The following is a 17,994-nucleotide window of genomic DNA, read 5'->3' as shown; positions in this document are numbered from 1 at the left end:
CCCTAAACAACAGCCCAGTCCAAGAGTCTGTTCAGCTACGTCAGCTTTTGTAGATTGGAGTCAGTCAGGGCCCCACCCTCTCAGGCCGGATGGGCAAAGGCCGGCATGGCAGGGAGCAGATCTTCCAGGACTCACAGCCAATATTCCCATAGACTGGAATGGCCTGAGTGCCAAAGGCCAGGGTCTATGGCAACAGTGACGGCACCTTCTCAAGGGATAAGCAGTGAAACTCATCCCTGCTCTATGCATTTCAGAAACCATTGTTTGAACAGGAATGAGCATTGGTGTTTGGGGAATGAGGTGGGTTATTTTGGTATTTTAATGTTCAAATTCCAGCGGCTGTTTTGGAATTTCCTTTGGGAAGGCAAGGGAAGGCTGCTTTTATGTGATGGCTTCGTTTGGGACGCTGAACTGTTTTATGTTTTATTCTCGATGCTGCGATTTTACTTTGGGTTTCTTCTGAAAATTAGGCGCGATAAATTTAAAACGTAGGTGTGTAGCATTCAAGAAAACGAATGCTATAACCAAATTAAAAAGAAAGAAAATAAACGCTAATTTAGCCAAGAAAGGAAAAAATAAAGGAGTACCTCAGTCAGATTAATTTATGTTCCCAGCAGTAATGCACCCACTTCTTTTTTTGTATCTGTTCCTTTAAAAAAAAAATCAGTTTTTGAAAGCCACCTATCCCCCATCTGCAGCTTAGTCAATTTCACTTCTCTGCTTGCTGAAAGTGAGATAATTTATCAGGGAAGGTTACTTCCTCCATCTCTAACTCTCTTCTGTGCAATGATGGGCAAAACTTAAACTACTTTTCAAAGGGTGTGGGGGCAGACTACAGACCTGCTCCTTCAGGGAGAGTACGATCCCATTCCGGGCAGGAAGTTTACCAGCTTCCCAGATCTGGGAACAACTTGCCTACGGAGCCTCCATTTTGCCAGGATTCAGATTCAGTTTATTAGCATTATAATCCAGCTCACTAGTGCAACCGGAACCTCGCCCAAGACCTCCTTGGCCATTACTGATTCAGACATTACAGAGAAATAGAGTTGGGCCATCATCAGAATATGCGTCCGAAAAATGAGCGGCTTTTGTTCTAGTGCTCTGGTACAACCCAGCTGACTCATGCCAGAGCATCGGTCTGAAAAAGGAGTGTTGGACCAAAAGGCGGGGACGGGGACATTCCGGGATCCAAACAGAAACCAGGATTTGCTTCTGGCATGTCCCACATAAAACAAGACAGTTGAAGGGTATGCTAACCCAGGTGGTGCTGTGGTTAAACCACTGAGCCTAGGGCTTGCTGATCAGAAGGTCGGCGGTTCGAATCCCTGTGACGGGGTGAGCTCCCGTTGCTTGGTCCCAGCTCCTGCCCACCTAGCAGTTCGAAAGCACGTCAAAATGCAAGAAGATAAATAGGAACCACTACAGCGGGAAGGTAAACGGCGTTTCCATGTGCTGCTCTGGTTTGCCAGAAGCAGCTTTGTCATGCTGGCCACATGACCTGGAAGCTATACATCGGCTCCCTCAGCCAATAAAGCGAGATGAGCGCCGCAACCCCAGAGTCGGTCACGACTGGACCTAATGGTCAGGGGTCCCTTTACCTTTACCTTTACATGTATAAAGATATATGCATGAACAGCTCTGCTGTGTGAAGGATGGGGAACCTGGGACGTTGAAAACTGCGGAGCCTTCTGGTCCTCTCCTACAGCCGGCAAATGTACGGCCCGCAAGTGATGTTGTCCATGTGCATGTTTTCGGCGGGGCTGCACACCACAATCACGTGACCCATGTCACCCGTACCTTCGCTATGCGTGAGAGAGCATTTCAGCAGCTCTCCTCTTCCCCCTGTATCATAACGCAGCTTCATACTGGGAACAGGTAACCGTTAGGTAAAGGGGAGTGCAAGGCCTTCCGTGCAACCTGGCTCTGTGCAGATCGTTTTGTCACCAGACTACAATTCGCGCAGGAAGCCGCTGCACCAGCCGCAGCTGTAGTGTCTGGCCCCATTTGCAAGACTCCTCCCAGCAAAAAGGAAAAAAGAACAGAGGCAGGAAAACGGAGAGAGCTGGTTGCACAGAGTGACAAACGGAAGGGCCCCGAGACAGGCACACCCACGCACTGTGCTGCCTTTGTTATGACAGCGTGGTGTGACATTTGGGCTAGCATCAGAGCGGTGCGCAATGGTTAGCACAGTGCAATGCTGGCTCCAGAATGCAACGTGCTATTAAAAAATTGCCATTTAACATGCAAACTAAAACCCTTCCGGTTTTTGCACCGCCTTCTTGTTTGGAATACATCTGCCTTGCAAACTCCATATAATTCTTGCTTAACCATCAAGAAGGAAGCCTTCGTAAGGGGTAATTCATTAGCACAGGCGTATGATCATTAATATTAATAATGATAATAATAATTCAATTTATATATCACCTTTTATCAAAAGATGTCAGGGCGGTGCACAACACTGGAAACACATCGCAAAACATCAGTGATAGAAACAAAACATCAGTGATAGAAACACATCGCAAAACATCAGTGATAGAAACATAATAAAAACATAAGCATATTGACAGACAGCCTAATAGTAAAAATAAATAAATCATAAACAGTCCTCTCCCCACACTTTCACAGGCCATAGATTATTTAATAGCCTGTGCAAAGAATTCTGTTGGCTGCAGCTCACACTGTGGACCAGGGGATAGGAACCGCACACTGCACAACAGAAACTAGGCTGGCCTATCGACTGCTTTATTAAATTCCCCAGATGGGAGGTTTGCACAACAATTCGGTGCATGCTCACTCAGGAATAGATCACAGCACTCAGTGGGGCTTACTCCTAGCTTAGTGTTCACATGCGTTTGACATGGCAAGCTTCATCTATATCAGCGGATGGGGCAAACCGACCCTCTCTGTTGCTAACCTAGAGGGAAGATGGAGGGGGGCAGAAATGGCTAGCTTTGAGGAGGAGAGGGAGAAGCCTTCAGACCTGTTTTCAAAGTAGCCCTTGGCTACTTATCAACCCGTGTCATGTTCTTAACCGGAGAAGCTTTAATATTGGCACCTATCTGATTGCATTTCTCAATGCACGCTGTTGAAAGGAAAAAAAAACATTTAACTTTTCCAGAGTAGTGTTGGGAAGCCCTCGGCCTGAAGCCCTCATCCGGGAACGCCATTTGCAAGTTTGTAATCTAGTCTGGGGATTTCCCCCCACCTACCCCCATCAGGACTCCAAAAGCAGAGAAACTGCAGAAGAGGAAGCCCTTCTGCTGTTTGGAGGAAGTCCACTACCTCAGATACAGAGAAGTCAGCATCTATCAGTATGGGAGGAGAAGGAAGGGGGAGCAGGGTTTCCTCTATCAAAAGCAGCCAGATTCATGATCCAGCTGCTCATTTTGGAAGCTCCAGTAGCAAAGAGGTTTTCCTAAAGCTGCTCGCAGGTAGGGGATAGATTACATGTCAATTCTAGTTTCTCTCTATTTTCCAATCCTAAGCTTTGTCCTCCGCATTAGCTAGCCAGCGATGGGAGTGGGGTGGGGAGGAGGGAATTAAATCTGGGTGAAAATTGTATACACATTTTTGCATGCATTTAACTTGATAGGTGTATTTTTATATGCAATTTTGCCCCAGTATGCATTTTGTTGCAAGCAGTTCTAATAGAATGTGTTTTTGTTTATTATTTCTTCCTATATACATAAAAATGTAACACTGTCATCATGCAGCCCCAACTAGAGGATTCTTAGTGTCACAAAGAGGTGGTTTGCAACAACGGCAGAAGTATGTGTAAAGCAGGGATGGAAGAAACAGAAAAACGGCAGTTGTAAACAATGGTAGAGGTTTGAGTAAAGCACTCTCGAATATCCGGGGACTCCACATCCTTCATTTCACATGAAGCAACTGGGGGAATGGAATAGGGGAGAAATTTGAGTACGGCAAGAAGAGAGAGACACTGAAAGGAGAAGAAGTGGCCATTTTAAACAACAGTAGAGGTAATAATAATAATAATAATATTAATAATAATATTTTACTTATACCCCGCCCTCCCCAGTCAAAACTGGGCTCAGGGCAGCTAACACCAATAAAATTACAATAAGACATAAAAGAAAAGAAAAGAATTAAAATACAGATTAAAATACAATATTAAAATTTAAAATGTAGCCTCATTTTAAGTAGTCCATAAATCAAAACCATGAGGGAGGAAAACAGAGGAGTCAGACTGAATCCAACCCAAAGGCCAGGCGGAACAGCTCTGTCTTGCAGGCCCTGCGGAAAGATGACAAATCCCGGAGGGCCCTGGTCTCCTGTGAAAAAGCGTTCCACCAAGTCGGGGCCAGTACTGAAAAGGCCCTGGCCCTAGTTGAGACCAATCTAACCACCTTATGGAATAAAGCAGGGGTGAACTGAAATTGAAAGGGGAAACTGGCAAACTGGTTTGAGAGAGTGACCAGGGGGTGACACTGAGGGTGGAAAAGTGGCTGCTTAAAACAATATTTAGGTACAGCAAGAATGGAGTTGAGAAATGTTCTGTTGTGTTAGTTTTTTGGTGTTAGCTCCACTATTTCTTGTTAAAACTGGTTAGGAATGAATTTAGAAAAGATGCTCAGGGCCGGCTCTACATAGACCCCCGGTGGCGCAGTGCACCATGGCGGGGGGCTGGTAAACTGGGCACTGGCCTGGCAAGGAGGGTGCCGCGTGGCAAAGCCGCGTGGAAACCAATTGCACCCTGCGAGGGCGGGGCGGGCGGCGGAGCGATCTCCGCCCCTCAGCACCAGGGCGCGCGATCTGCTCAAGACGGCCCTGAAGATGCTCTGCATAAACCTCTCTCTCTGGCTAACATAAGCAAAATCATTGGGCAAAAGAAAGGCTGGCCCTGTACCTTTTGCCCTCCCCTCATGTTTTGCCGCCTGAGGCAGAAAAAACCCACAAGCACCTCTCCCCATCCCAGGCAGTAAAAATACAATCTTCATATCTTTAAAAACTAACAATTTGGTGCCCTTTACAGCAACCCAAACCTAGTGCCTGGGGCAGCCACTTCACTCTGCCTAACGGTAGGGCCTGTCCTGACAGAAACTAAGTGAATTTACCCTACATTTGCCTCTTACACGAGTTGCAGGATTCTGCAGGTATCTGAAGAAGTGTGCATGCACACGAAAGCTCATATCAAAATAAAAACTTAGTTGGTCTTTAAGGTGCTACTGAAGGAATTTTTTTATTTTGCTTCGACTCAGACCAACACGGCTACCTACCTGTAACTAGGATTCTGCTTGTTACAGAACTCTTTCTTTTGCCCACCCCCTTTTTTAATGGCTAAAAAAAGGCCTACCTATCTCAACCCATGCCACAGACCTTTCCTTCTTCCTTTTCAGAAAGAAGAAGTTGCTCCGAGGAAGCCACTTTAGGGCACAAGAATGGATTCCCTGGGTGGCAAGGAGGAGAGATACGTCTTGGTGGAATACCCCTTTGAGTACACCGCTAAGGATGGGCAGCTGATTTCAATACAGCCCAACGAGAGATACATGCTTCTGAGGCGAACCAATGACCACTGGTGGCACGTGAGGAAGAACAAAGAAGCCCGGCCTTTTTACATCCCAGCAAAATATGTCAAGGAGCTGGGCCCTGTGACCCACACCATGCCACCCTCCGAGGAGCTGCCCCCCACAACCATGCTGGAAAATGCCAACTTAGAGACCTCTATCGGGGTCAGCCAGGAGCCGGCGGCGGAGTACGAGTACCGGTTTGTCAGTGCCGTCCCAGTGTGTGAGGTAGATGCAGAGAAAGCTGCCTTTCCTTCCCTGAGGTGCTCAATCTCCTCAGGGGTCGAGACGACGATCCCCTTTGATGTTGGCGGGAACGCTCCGTCCCCCATTTCCGGAGCAAGCAGAGCCGCTCTTTCTGCCCTCAGCGCATCTCACGGTTCCCTGCAGCCTCGCGATGCAACAGGTTCCGATTCTTCCCCAGTGGGCTACAGCCGTTCCTCTGAACACATAAGGTCTACGGTGTCCCTGGATGACTTGGCGAAATTCGCGACGCCCCCCGGCCAGGCGGGTGTTGGGAACTTGCACAAAGCTGCCTCGTGGAGTCCTGCTCGCCCGCTCCCTAAGAGCAACTCCGAAACCTTCCACAAAGCAACGCAGGAAAAGGTGGAGCAGCGTACGCCAGAGCCCTGTGCCAGACAGGTATGTTGTTTGTTGTTGTTTAGTCGTGTCCGACTCTTCGTGACCCCATGGACCAGAGCACGCCAGGCACTCCTGTCTTGCACTGCCTCCCGCAGTTTGGTCAGACTCATATTCGTAGCTTCGAGAACACTGTCCAACCATCTCGTCCTCTGTTGTCCCCTTCTCCTTGTGCCCTCCATCTTTCCCAACATCAGGGTCTTCTCCAGGGAGTCTTCTCTTCTCATGAGGTGGCCAAAGTATTGGAGCCTCAGCTTCAGGATCTGTCCTTCCAGTGAGCACTCAGGGCTGATTTCCTTCAGAATGGATAGGTTTGATCTTCTTGCAGTCCATGGGACTCTCAAGAGCAGGCATCCCCAAAGTGCGGCCCTCCAGATGTTTTGGCCTACAACTCCCATGATCCCTAGCTAACAGGACCAGTGGTTGGGGAAGATGGGTATTGTAGTCCAAAACATCTGGAGGGCCGAAGTTTGGGGATGCCTGCTCAAGAATCTCCTCCAGCACCATAATTCAAAAGCATCAATTTTTTAGACAGGTATGGGATTTGCTTAAACATTTGCCAGATGGAATGGGATTTGCTTAAAAAATATCCGCTTTAATCATGTGGAGGTCCCCATTTTGTTGTTGGGCTAACGCCATGCACTCCCTATTTCTCTGACTCTCCCAGTCAAGAGGCAGCCTTTTCTAGGTAAGCCACACATTCTCTATGTCAGGCATGTCAAACCTGCGGCCCTCCAGATGTTTTGGACTACAATTCCCATCTTCCCCAACCACTGGTCCTGCTAGCTAGGGATCATGGGAGTTGTAGGCCAAAACATCTGGAGGGCCGCAGGTTTGACATGCCTGCTCTATGTAATAATTTTTATTAGTTTTCAATTACAATAACCCAATAAAAGCCTCATTGTCAATACCAAATTTTAATTCCAAATTACAATACAATTAATAATGCCAATTGTTCAGATGCCAAGTTATATTATTTTGTTGGCCCCCTGTGTGCTAGAATTGATGATTTGATCATTTACTTTAACTCTGCATTCCAAAAACTTATAAATTCCAATTACACACCAGTCAGAATAACACACCCTTATACCGCAGCTGCAGTATAACGACTTCCATTTGCATTAACACATCAAATAATTTACAGTCCTACAGGTAAAGCCTTCAAACTCTCTCTTTGCTCTTATGTGTGGCTATTACTGTCCATGATATTTCTTCTTGTCCTTGTACTGTATTATGTCTATCTTTTATCAGTTGTTGTCCATCATATCTTGGGCAGAGCTAGCATTCCATTGCTGGTAAGCCACACATTCTGACATTCTGCCTTCAGGTGGGAAGGAGCTGACTTGGGTTCCTTAAAGGATTGCCACTCTGCACACGCTCAGAGGCACCTCTTTTTTGCACACTATGGTAGCAAAAAGAGGGATGCAGGTGGTGCTGTGGGTTAAACCACAGAGCCTAGGGCTTGCCGATCAGAAGGTCGGCGGTTCAAATTCCTGCGACGGGGTGAGCTCCCGTTGCTCGGTCCCAGCTCCTGCCAACCTAGCAGTTCGAAAGCAAGTCAAAGTGCAAGTAGATAAATAGGTACCGCTCCAAGCGGGAAGGTAAACGGCATTTCCGTGTGCTGCACTGGTTCGCCAGAAGCGGCTTTGTCATGCTGGCCACATGACCTGGAAGCTGTTCTTCCTTCTCTCTTGATATGTGACTTTTCTGTGTGCAGGAATTGATGGAGGTGGATGGGGCACAGCAGGGCAGTCTGCGGCTGCATTTGGCCTGTGAGAGTGTTTTCCCCAAACCACATCCACTAGCCCTACCCCAAACATCATACGTGATGTCAGGTGTGGAGCAGGTAGAGTTGCAGCTGGATCAGCTGATTACCCACCTGATCCCTGCAGAAAGCAGGACCAAACTGATCAGCTGATATGCAGGGAGCTGAATCCTGCTTGATCACTATCTCCCTCTCACCCTTTATGGGCCAGCTTTGACAGGTGGGCGGGGCACCCTACCTGTCAATCACCAGATGTCATTATGATGTCATGTGATTGACAGTTGGCGGGCCCCACCCACCCACCAAAGTAGGCCTGCAGAAGTGAGGTGGGGGAAGAGAAATAAAGATCTGGCCCCCTAGGCCAAAAGGATTTTCCACCTTTGGGCTACAGCTGCAGAAAAGCAAGACCATGTGATTTATCTGCATGTGCAGAGTTGCCAATTTATTCCCAGAGATAAGTTCCTGTGCAACTTAAAAGCACAACTGGAACAAATGCAGCTTTCCCTGTCTCCTCCGCTCTGCAGTGTGGAAAAGGTCTCTTTGCCGAATCTCTCCCTTTTGATGCAGCATGGAAAGGCAGAGTGTGTTGTCAGGAAAAGCCTCTGGCAAGTTGGGACCTCATTCCAGTGATAAGAAGTGAGCGCGCTTCTTTCAAAGCCTGCAAAAACCTACCAGGCAGAGCTGCCAAAGAGTTCCCCTTCTTCCAGCAAATCTCGGGTAGATACAATCATGTATATCCAGCACCTGGTGAACTAACAAGGCTGTTTGTTCTCATGGTTGTAGCATGAAGTATTTTCGATTCCCATTTTTCCATGGCGATACAAGCAAACAGGGGGTTGGGAAGTCAGGCCTGCTTCAGGTTCCCCATTGCGTAAGGGAGAAGTAAAGCAGGCCAGCTGAAGTTCATGTGTATGAGAAATGATAATACATAACTTCGATACAAATCCATGCAGGCTGCAAGTAGCATGCCCACTGAAATATACTCGGAGTCGAGAGTGAATTTCATGCTCTTTATTCAGCTCATAGTCATCAAGGAGAAGAAGAGAAGAATAGCTCTTTTCCCAAAACCATCTGCTTATATACCTTATTTACACAATGGGCCTTGCGTGATTGGCTACTTCAGGGCTACACCTGTGGGCCAATCAGGTTGCAGATTCACTTCTGCCAGCCGCCTGATTGGCTGCTCCTGCAGGCCAATCAGGTTGCGGGTTCACTTCCACCTGGAGTTGGATTGGGTAGCTCCTGCGGACCAATCAGACTGCTGATTCTGAATCCTATTGTTCTAAGATGGGAAGAAATGGGTGGGAAGAAATGAAGCAGAGAGGGCGTGTGTTCTGTGTCCCATTGTTGCAGTGGGGACGACACTTGCTACTTCCTGCTTCTTCTGATAGGAAAAGCTTCTTCCTCGTGCTGCCTCCTCGAGAGGTCCAGAGGGTGGCAACACAAGAACGAGGCCTTCTATGCAGTGGCTCCCCATCTGTGGAATGCTCTCCCCAGCGAAGTTCGCCTGGCACCTTCATTATACACCTTTAGGCGGCAGGCAACAATGTTCCTTTTTAAGCAGGCCTTTTGTTGTTTTGATTGACATCCTATGCCCTTTTAAAATGGGAGGGGTTGGGTATTGGGTTGTTGTTGTTGTTGTTGTTTTGATTATGTATTTTGTGGTTTTATATTCTGATTTTATTCTGCAAACCACCCTGAGACATGTATACGGGGCAGTATATAAATATAGGGCAGTATATAAATCCTAAGGATGCAGGTGGCGCTGTGGGTCAAACCACAGAGCCTAGGGCTTGCTGATCAGAAGGTCGGCGGTTTGAATCCCTGCAATGGGGTGAGCTCCTGTTGCTCGGTCCCAGCTGCTGCCTACCTAGCAGTTCGAAAGCACATCAAAGTAGATAAATAGGTACCGTTACCGCGGGAAGGTAAACGGCATTTCCGTGTGCTGCTCTGGTTCGCCAGAAGCGACTTTGTCATGCTGGCCACATGACCTGGAAGATGTACGCCGGCTCCCTTGGCTAATAATGCGAGATGAGCGCCGCAACCCCAGAGTTGGTCACAACTGGACCTAATGGTCAGGGGTCCCTTTACCTTTATATAAATTCTACAAATAGATACAGTGGTACCTCGCGTTACGTACTTAATTGGTTCTGGAGGTCTGTTCTTAACCTGAAACCATTCTTACCCTGAGGTACCACTTTAGCTAATGGGGACTCCCACTGCTGCTGCTGCTGCCGCTGCCCCGCCAGCGTGCAATTTCTGTTCTCATCCTGAGGTAAAGTTCTTAACCCGAGGTACTACTTCTGGGTTAGCGGAGTCTGTAACCCGAAGTGTTTGTAACCCGAGGTGTTTGTAACCCGAGGTACCATTGTAAATGAATTAATTTGCCTTTAAATGTGAACTGCAACCAATTTATCCCCCATCCCTACCAAGTTTCCCCAGTCTTTCAGCTCTGATCTGACCAATCAAATTGATAGTTGAATAGACTTCTTTCTTAGTCACTTTTCCCTTCTAGACTTTGTTGCTGCTTTGGTGTATTTAAGACAAATGTTCATTAATCACACGAGGAGCCCCACCCCTGCAATTTGGAATCTATGTGCTGTTCAACATCTGGAAGGCAAAGCAGGCAGAAATGCAACAGGTGCATCTCCCCATCATTATATTTCTATGCTGAGCCCTTTGAATTGCTGTCTATTAGGACTCTCTTTCATTGGAGGTTTTTAAACAGAGGCTGGATGGTCATCTTGTCGGGGACTCTTTAGCTGTGATTCCTGCATTGCAGGGGGTTGGACTAGATGACCCTCGGGACCCTTCCATCTCTGTAGGTCTGTGATCCTATGAAACAGCTGCAAATAGCTTCTCCAGTAAGTGAGGGGGTAACAGCTGTAGAAAAACAGGAAACTAAATGTGCTAAACTGTAGCAAAATTGGAAACGAAACATGTGGAACTGTAGCAAAATTGGAAATTACACATGCTAAAAATGCTTGAAATGGATCCGTTCCTCCTGCAAACTCAGAGGAACCAGCAGGTGGCAGCACCTCCCTAAAGCTTGATTAACTGATGGGCCAAAGGAAATGGGCCGAAGGAACATCTTAAGAAGACCACAGGTGGGAGATACCATTTTTGCATGTTCCCCCACATAAACAAATAATAATTCCAGCAAACAGAAGAAGAAAAATAACACATTAAGTAGAAAACTTCTAATATTTGTCTGCTGTGCTAGTTTTCTTTTGGAGTGTGTTTTTTTTCAAAAAGAGAATTAATAGGTGTTTTTTTAAAAAAGTATTTAAATATGTAATTTCCCCCATCTGCTCTGAAAAGTGGTAGAGTCCACTTTCCCACCTCATCCTGTGACAGGTACAGACCAGATCTCAGGAAAGGCAGCACCTGTGAGCATGTGAGGCCTGTGCTTCCTTTGAAGAGTGATCCTGCCTGCGTGGAGGTCTTCATATTTTGAGTGTCCTGTGTGACTTGCGGGTGACTCAGTCGTTCAGCAAATGTTTGCCTGCAGAGACAGAACAAGGTAGCTCTAATTTAAGTAATGACTCATGCACAGTCAGAATGACAGCTCGCCCAGCTGGTTCCTTACTCTTCAGCCGGAGAGGCCATGGAGCCACTTGGCAGTGCGTCATTTAATTAATTGCAACCCGAGCTCGTTAAGAGTTCAGCTTAGACGAGTATTTATACTGGGGCAGGGGAAGAAATGTAGCTATATGCATATCATATCCCACTGAATAGGCAGATCTCACCTGTGCTGTCTAGGCTCCCCACCTACCAGTAGATGAGGGGAAAATTTTGGTTCAGACATTAAAGTGAATCTACTTCATTCACAATACGTGGACCAAAACACAGCGATCCTTCAAAGTTTGCATTTATCCACTTTTTTTGATGCACTTCTCCAACCAAATGATGTGTACAAAAATGTGAATGTTTGGGGGAAGTGTGCATATCTATCTATCTATCTATCTATCTATATCTATAGGCATGAAAATGCATTATGTTAGGGGAAATTGCTTTCAAAAATATGAATATTGGGATAAATTTGCACTAAAACGCCGGCAAATGTGAGGACTTGAATATATATATATATATATATATATATATATATATATATATAACAAACTGGCATGAAAATGTGGAGAATTGAAGAGTGGAAAAATGAGAAACTGAAATTGAGAGATCTCATCCACCCCTAGAAATGTAATAGTTTTCAGGGCAGAGGATGTTATTTCCCAGCAGTTTTAAGGCTCCATGCTTCTCTTTTTATAAAATCGCCCAACAAAGCCCCTCACCTTGAGGTGTCACCGTTTTCTCTAGTGAGGCTCCTGTGCCTTTCGCAGCTGTGTGCTAGGCAGAAATCCAACAGGAGAAGCTTCCCCTGTTCAGTTTAAATGTGTGCCTATCGTCCAGGTTTTCAGAGGCACAGGAGACCTGCCAGAAACCCCTCCAGATATTTGGGTGCAAGCTTCCAGGGTTGAGTTATGTTATCACCCTGCCTTTACTATTTTAGCCGTCGGTCTGCAGTGGCACCTTGGTTTATGTAACTCTCCCCTGGCACCTTGGTTTATGTAATCTGTTCTGCTTTGCCTTGCTATAAATAACAGGGCGAAGTGGGGGACGGTGCATGCCAGAGGCCACACCCTGGGGCAGTGGCCAGAACTGAACAAACTGACAGGCCTGTTGCAGATGCCAAACAACACTCCCACTTGGGTGCTTGTCCCTGGGAGAGGGACTCTGGAAGGCTGTCCATAGGACCCCCCTGACAGTGCAGCCGGAGAAGCAGGGAAAGCTGCCGCCACTTTTTCTCCTGAAATAAACGATAAATTGCAAGAACTCAGGCCAAAAGAAGATGGATTTCAAATAAATCTTCACAAGGTTTTATTGATGTGATGCGGAGTTTAAATGGGAATCAATCCCAATGTTGAAGGCAAATAAAGGTAAATTCCAGTAAAAATCAGGACAAGGCCCTGTTTCGACTATTCATCGTCAGCTGGAATATTGAGACAGTTGAAATGAATCTTAGAATAATTCTCCTTATATTAAAAATTCATTCAAATCTCTAAACATATTCCAGCTGACGAAGAATAGTCGAAACAGGGCCTTGTCCTGATTTTTACTGGAATTTACCTTTATTTGCCTTCAACATTGGGATTGATTCCCATTTAAACTCCGCATCACATCAATAAAACCTTGTGGAGATTTATTTGAAATCCATCTTCTTTTGGCCTGAGTTCTTGCAATTTATCGTTTATTTCTGGACTTTCCCAAGAACTCCAATTTCTACTGCCACTTTTTCTCCTGACTTAATCTATTTATTAGCTGAAAAATGACAAACGTTCATTTTGGGGAGGTTATTTTCGGACGGATCACCTCGACTGATAAATAGATGCAAATCAGCCTTGCTTGCTTGTTTTTTTCACTTGTGACCTGCCCAGTCCCAAAGATTCTGGACAGATGACCACCGAAATCAAAGCTGCGAACTGCAAATTGAGAACTAGCCAAACAGCTTATGGAATCATAGAATTGTAGAGCTGGAAGGGAGCCCGAGGGTCATCTAGTCCAACCCCCCTGCAATGCAAGGATCTCTGCCTATGCGACTTTGGTTCTAAAACTGCAGGCAGCACCACCTGAATGCCAGCACCACCTCCTAGTGGTATAAAACCTGCTCCTGAAGCAGGAGGTAAATAAAAGCTCGGTTCCTAAGCATGAGATCCTAAGATACACCCCACTCACCTAAAGCCTCAGTCCCAGCAGGGGTGGACTTTGGTAACATGGTGCCCTGAGTGACGACAAAATTAGGTATCCCCCCCCCCTCCGGCAAAAAAAAAATGTATTTATTATTTTCACAATAATTCATTTTGGTACACTTTCTTTTTATGGATCTTCTCAGTAGGTAGCCGTATAAATAGAGATGATGATGATGATGCCCTCCCTTAGCTCGGCACCCTGTGGAGGGGAACTGCCCCTACTGCCCTATATCAGAAGGATGATGATCACTTGATGTCCCAGGCGACCCCAGGCGCGTTTCCTCCACTACCATTGGAGCGTCAGTTATTGGTCCAGGGGCCCTGGAGTCTTTTGCTAGGATGATGAGGGGGTCATCTTCACTCTGCCCCGTATAAGGATTCCGACCGGCCTTAGATTGCTGGGCACTGGGAAACTGTGATGGCTTGGGTTGAAGGGCCAACAGATTCTGCAGTCGTCTGAATTATTAGAAACCCCAATGTCGTGATAGCGGATAGCGGAATACTCCCTTCTCTCTCTTAACACAGCGTTTGCCACAGTGATAGTTTCAATCTGTTATTATTTTGTCTGCGTGTTTGATGCCAATAAAGGGGTTTTTTTTACTGCTACTGCCCTATAATAATTTAATAATAATATTTTTTTATTTATATCCCACCCATCTCGCTGGGTTTCCCCAGCTCCTCTGGGCGGCTCCCAACAGACTATTAATATTAATAATAATAATAAAGCGATAAAACATCAAACATTAAAAACTTCCCTAAACAGGGCTGCCTTCAGATGTCTTCTAAAAGTCAGGTGGTTGTTTATTTCCTTGACATCTGATGGGAGGGTGTTCCACAGGGCGGGCGCCGCTACCAAGAAGGCCCTCTGCCTGGCTCCCTGCAACCTCACTTCTCGCAGTGAGGGAACCGCCAGAAGGCCCTCAGAGCTGGTCCTCAGTGTCTGGGCTGAGTGATAGGGGTGGAGACGCTCCTTCAGGTATACTGGGCCGAGGCCATCGAGGGCTTTAAAGGTCGGCACCAACACTTGGAATTGTGCTTGGAAACGTACTGGGAGCCAATACTGTAAACCGTGTTTCTCCAAAAATAAGACACCGTCTTATCTTTATTTTTCCTCAAAAAAAAAACCCACGGTGGCTTATTTTCAGAGGATGTCTTATTTTTTGTATTAAGTATGGTACAGTTTAACCTACAAGGTTAAACTGCCTATCACTATGGCTTATTTTTGGGGTATGGCTTATTTTTGGGGTATGGCTTATTTTTGGAGAAACCTGGTAGCTCTAGCATTGTTCCCAGGCTAGAATAGGATTAGGGCATTACCCCTGAGCAGCAGGTCTGAAAAGGAGAAAGTATTGGGAGGGTAGTGGCAGCTGGATAACTTCCAGACAAATAGGAGCAGGGAGCTGATGGTCAAATTGTGAACCAGGCTCTGTGCATGCATGTATGCTAATGTTTTTATTTTTTGGAGAAAAGCTGCAATTTTCCCAGCAGCTTGAGCAACAACATTGCCACATAGTGTGCATGCTTGAACTGTGCATTCCACACATGCACACTAAGGCCCCATGGTATTGAGCACTGTTGTTTCTAATACATGACTTCATGGGTTGCTCTGTGAGGGACTACAAGGTGCCTGTTTCTGCTTCCTCCAGAAATACTCCACCACAGGGTCCTTTGAGCTAGGATGCTGATGGAGCAATGTTCAGTGAGAACTGTCTTTGCACCCACTTCCCCATGTAGCTTCTTGGTATAAGGCCATCTCTTACGTTTCTGACCATTAGTCCAACTATTTCAGTATTGCCTGCACTGACTGGCAGCAGGTCTCCAACGTTTCAGAGAGGGGTCTCTCCCGGGAGCCCTACCTAAAGAAGCCAGAAATCAAAACCTGAGATGTCTGCATACACACATGTGCACCGTATTTTCCAGTAGAAGGCTCTGTTGTCTGTTCTGCTACTGCACCAGCTTCTAACCCTGGTTTTTAAGGCTACAAGTCCACCAGCTTCTAACCCTGGTTTATAAGGCTACAAGTCCACCAGCTTCTAACCCTGGTTTATAAGGCTACAAGTCCACCAGCTTCTAACCCTGGTTTATAAGGCTACAAGTCTGGGTAGGTGGGGGAGGAAATCCTGTGCCTTTAACAACTGCTTGATCTACAGGAAGTGGAGCGTTTCATAGCATGTTGATGACAGTAGATCAAGCTGCTTTTCAAGGCGAGGAGCAAGAGCCAGGAGCAGAAGTTGGCAACCCTGTTGACCTGTCTCAGCGGCTTTGCCCAGAGGACCTGAATTTATTAAATCTGAAGTTGGCATGATAGTGGTGTGTGTGTGTGCTTGTGTGCATACACATGTTTGAAATTAATCATATTGTTATGAATCTGGGGGTGCAAGACACCCTAGATTCCAGATCGTGCTAGTGGTAGAATTTAATTTAGGTTCGGAGTATTAAAGGCAGGAAATAGCCAGAGTCATTTGTATTTAGGGTAGACCCAAGTGCGTATTTGAGCTGTGCCAGACCTTGCTAATCCTTTAATGAAGCCAAGTGTTGGGGCTAATTAAGTCAGGACTAGCCTCGGTAATTGGTCTTTAGCGATCAAAAGAAACTCGCCTTAGAGAAGTGGGGGCCCTTTAACTGGAGAGATAAAAGCCAAGAGCTCAGAGAAAGGGAGGGAAGCAATATGGACAGGAGCTTAGTGGAGAGTTTTAAGAGTTATGCAACTGAGTTGTCGAGCAGCGGGGCTGGAGACAGAGGCAGAAAAATGGCTGGGATGTGTTTTAATGCAATACTGCACTTATGGAGGAGGCAGAACCTCTTGGGCAGGCATCCCCAAACTTCGGCCCTCCAGATGTTTTGGACTACAATTCCCATCTTCCCCAACCACTGGTCCTGTTAGCTAGGGATCATGGGAGTTGTAGGCCAAAACATCTGGAGGGCTGCAGTTTGGGGATGCCTGCTCTTGGGGTATGACTGCTATGTGGAACCTTAGGCTCAGGTTGTATAAATAAACCATATATCATAAAGACGCTGCAATCTCCACTGTGCCTCATTTCCCCAAAGAAATCCTGGAATCTCGCACTGGTGTGGGGATTGGGGTGTAGCAATATATACACTCTGCCATTAAAATGAAGGAGGAGATTATATTGGGGGATGATGCAAATGATAATTAAAATGATCGGGATGGAAGGGTTGTCTTCCTTAATTTTTAAATAAAAAATGCCTTGTGTTTTCAAACAAGCAGAAATGCAGTGGAAGGATGCAAAGATTTAAAAGGTAATCAGTAGCTTTTGCACCTAGAGCTGTGCGTTGAAACTGACATCAGGTTTCAAACTAATGAGGTCTTAGGAATTTTGTTGCCCTGAGATGCATAGTTGTCGTATGGAATATATATCATCAGAGGAAGTGGAAAGGGCCATTAGAACGGTTTGATTTGTTGTCGCTTACAGACCAGTCCTATGCGTGTTCACAGTCTCGTCAATTCAAAACTGATTTACTCTCAAGCTGATGTGCAAAGGATTTCAGCCTGATCTTATGCAATGTTAGGCGCACTTAATTTACTTTCGTGGGCCTTGGTCCATCTCGCTTGGCATAGGATGGGGCTGTTAAAAGAGCTTGAGGAATGCATGAGATACGTCTGTTGGAGACTGCTAGCAATGATTACAGTGCATCTTTTTAAGCACTTGGTGAAAATAATTGCCACAGGATGTTGTGAGAGTTACTTGCCTCAACCAGGAGGTGGGTGTTCCTAGATTTGTAAAGATGCTGTCATTCGTCAGCAAGGTAGACTTTGCATTCAGTTGTGCTTAGGCTAAGGTTACCAGATTTTTTTCAATGAATCCAGGGACACTTTTCAACTTCCTACTAAATAGATGGGTTTTGTCAGGGGACTGATTTTTTTAAAATTTCAAAATGACCAAAATAATAAAATAAAAATGTTCTCCTTAGTTTCTGGAGAAACCTTGAAGGTGTGCTGAAATGTAGAGGGTGGCAGGGATAGTTGCTAGCCAAATTCATGCACCCGAGTCCACTGGGGCCCGGGGATTGAGCCTGCTCTGCATTTTTAAGTGCACTGACCGGATTCATACTTCCCAGATGGGGGAATGCAGTTATCACTGGGTCTTTTTGCTTCTGTGGGCTTTGCAATACAGTTCTCTGCTCCCCAAAAAAAGGGGGGAGGAGGGGAAAAAAGTACCAAGATACATTAAAAATGTGTATTTTGGGATAAATGTAGTTTTAGAATGTATGTTTTCGGGATTTTTAACGAAAAATCTCCATTTCTATTCTGCTTTTCATTCTAAACTAATTCCAAAGCAGATTGCCACAGAAATGA

At 46.0% G+C, this 17,994-nt stretch overlaps 1 protein-coding gene across 3 annotated transcripts in view; it reads left to right on the top strand.

Moving 5' to 3' along the window:
* The window catches only part of ARHGAP27 (Rho GTPase activating protein 27), a 56,967-nt gene that overhangs the window by 3,213 nt on the left and 35,760 nt on the right, over nt 1-17,994 (top strand). For 2 of the 3 annotated variants that reach the window (XM_035134996.3, XM_088656123.1), the window contains exon 2: nt 5,358-6,167. In XM_035134996.3, coding sequence (XP_034990887.3) covers nt 5,400-6,167 — 768 coding nt within the window. In that variant the 5' untranslated portion in view covers nt 5,358-5,399. Of the gene's footprint in view, nt 1-3,713; nt 3,981-5,357; nt 6,168-17,994 lie in introns of all 3 variants that reach the window. The other variant, XM_088656122.1, reaches the window with a different exon arrangement.

The sequence above is a fragment of the Zootoca vivipara genome, chromosome 12 (assembly GCF_965207765.1).
Source record: "Zootoca vivipara chromosome 12, rZooViv2.hap1.1, whole genome shotgun sequence".
Lineage (NCBI taxonomy): Eukaryota > Metazoa > Chordata > Lepidosauria > Squamata > Lacertidae > Zootoca > Zootoca vivipara.
This window is presented reverse-complemented; position numbering and strand designations above follow the sequence as displayed.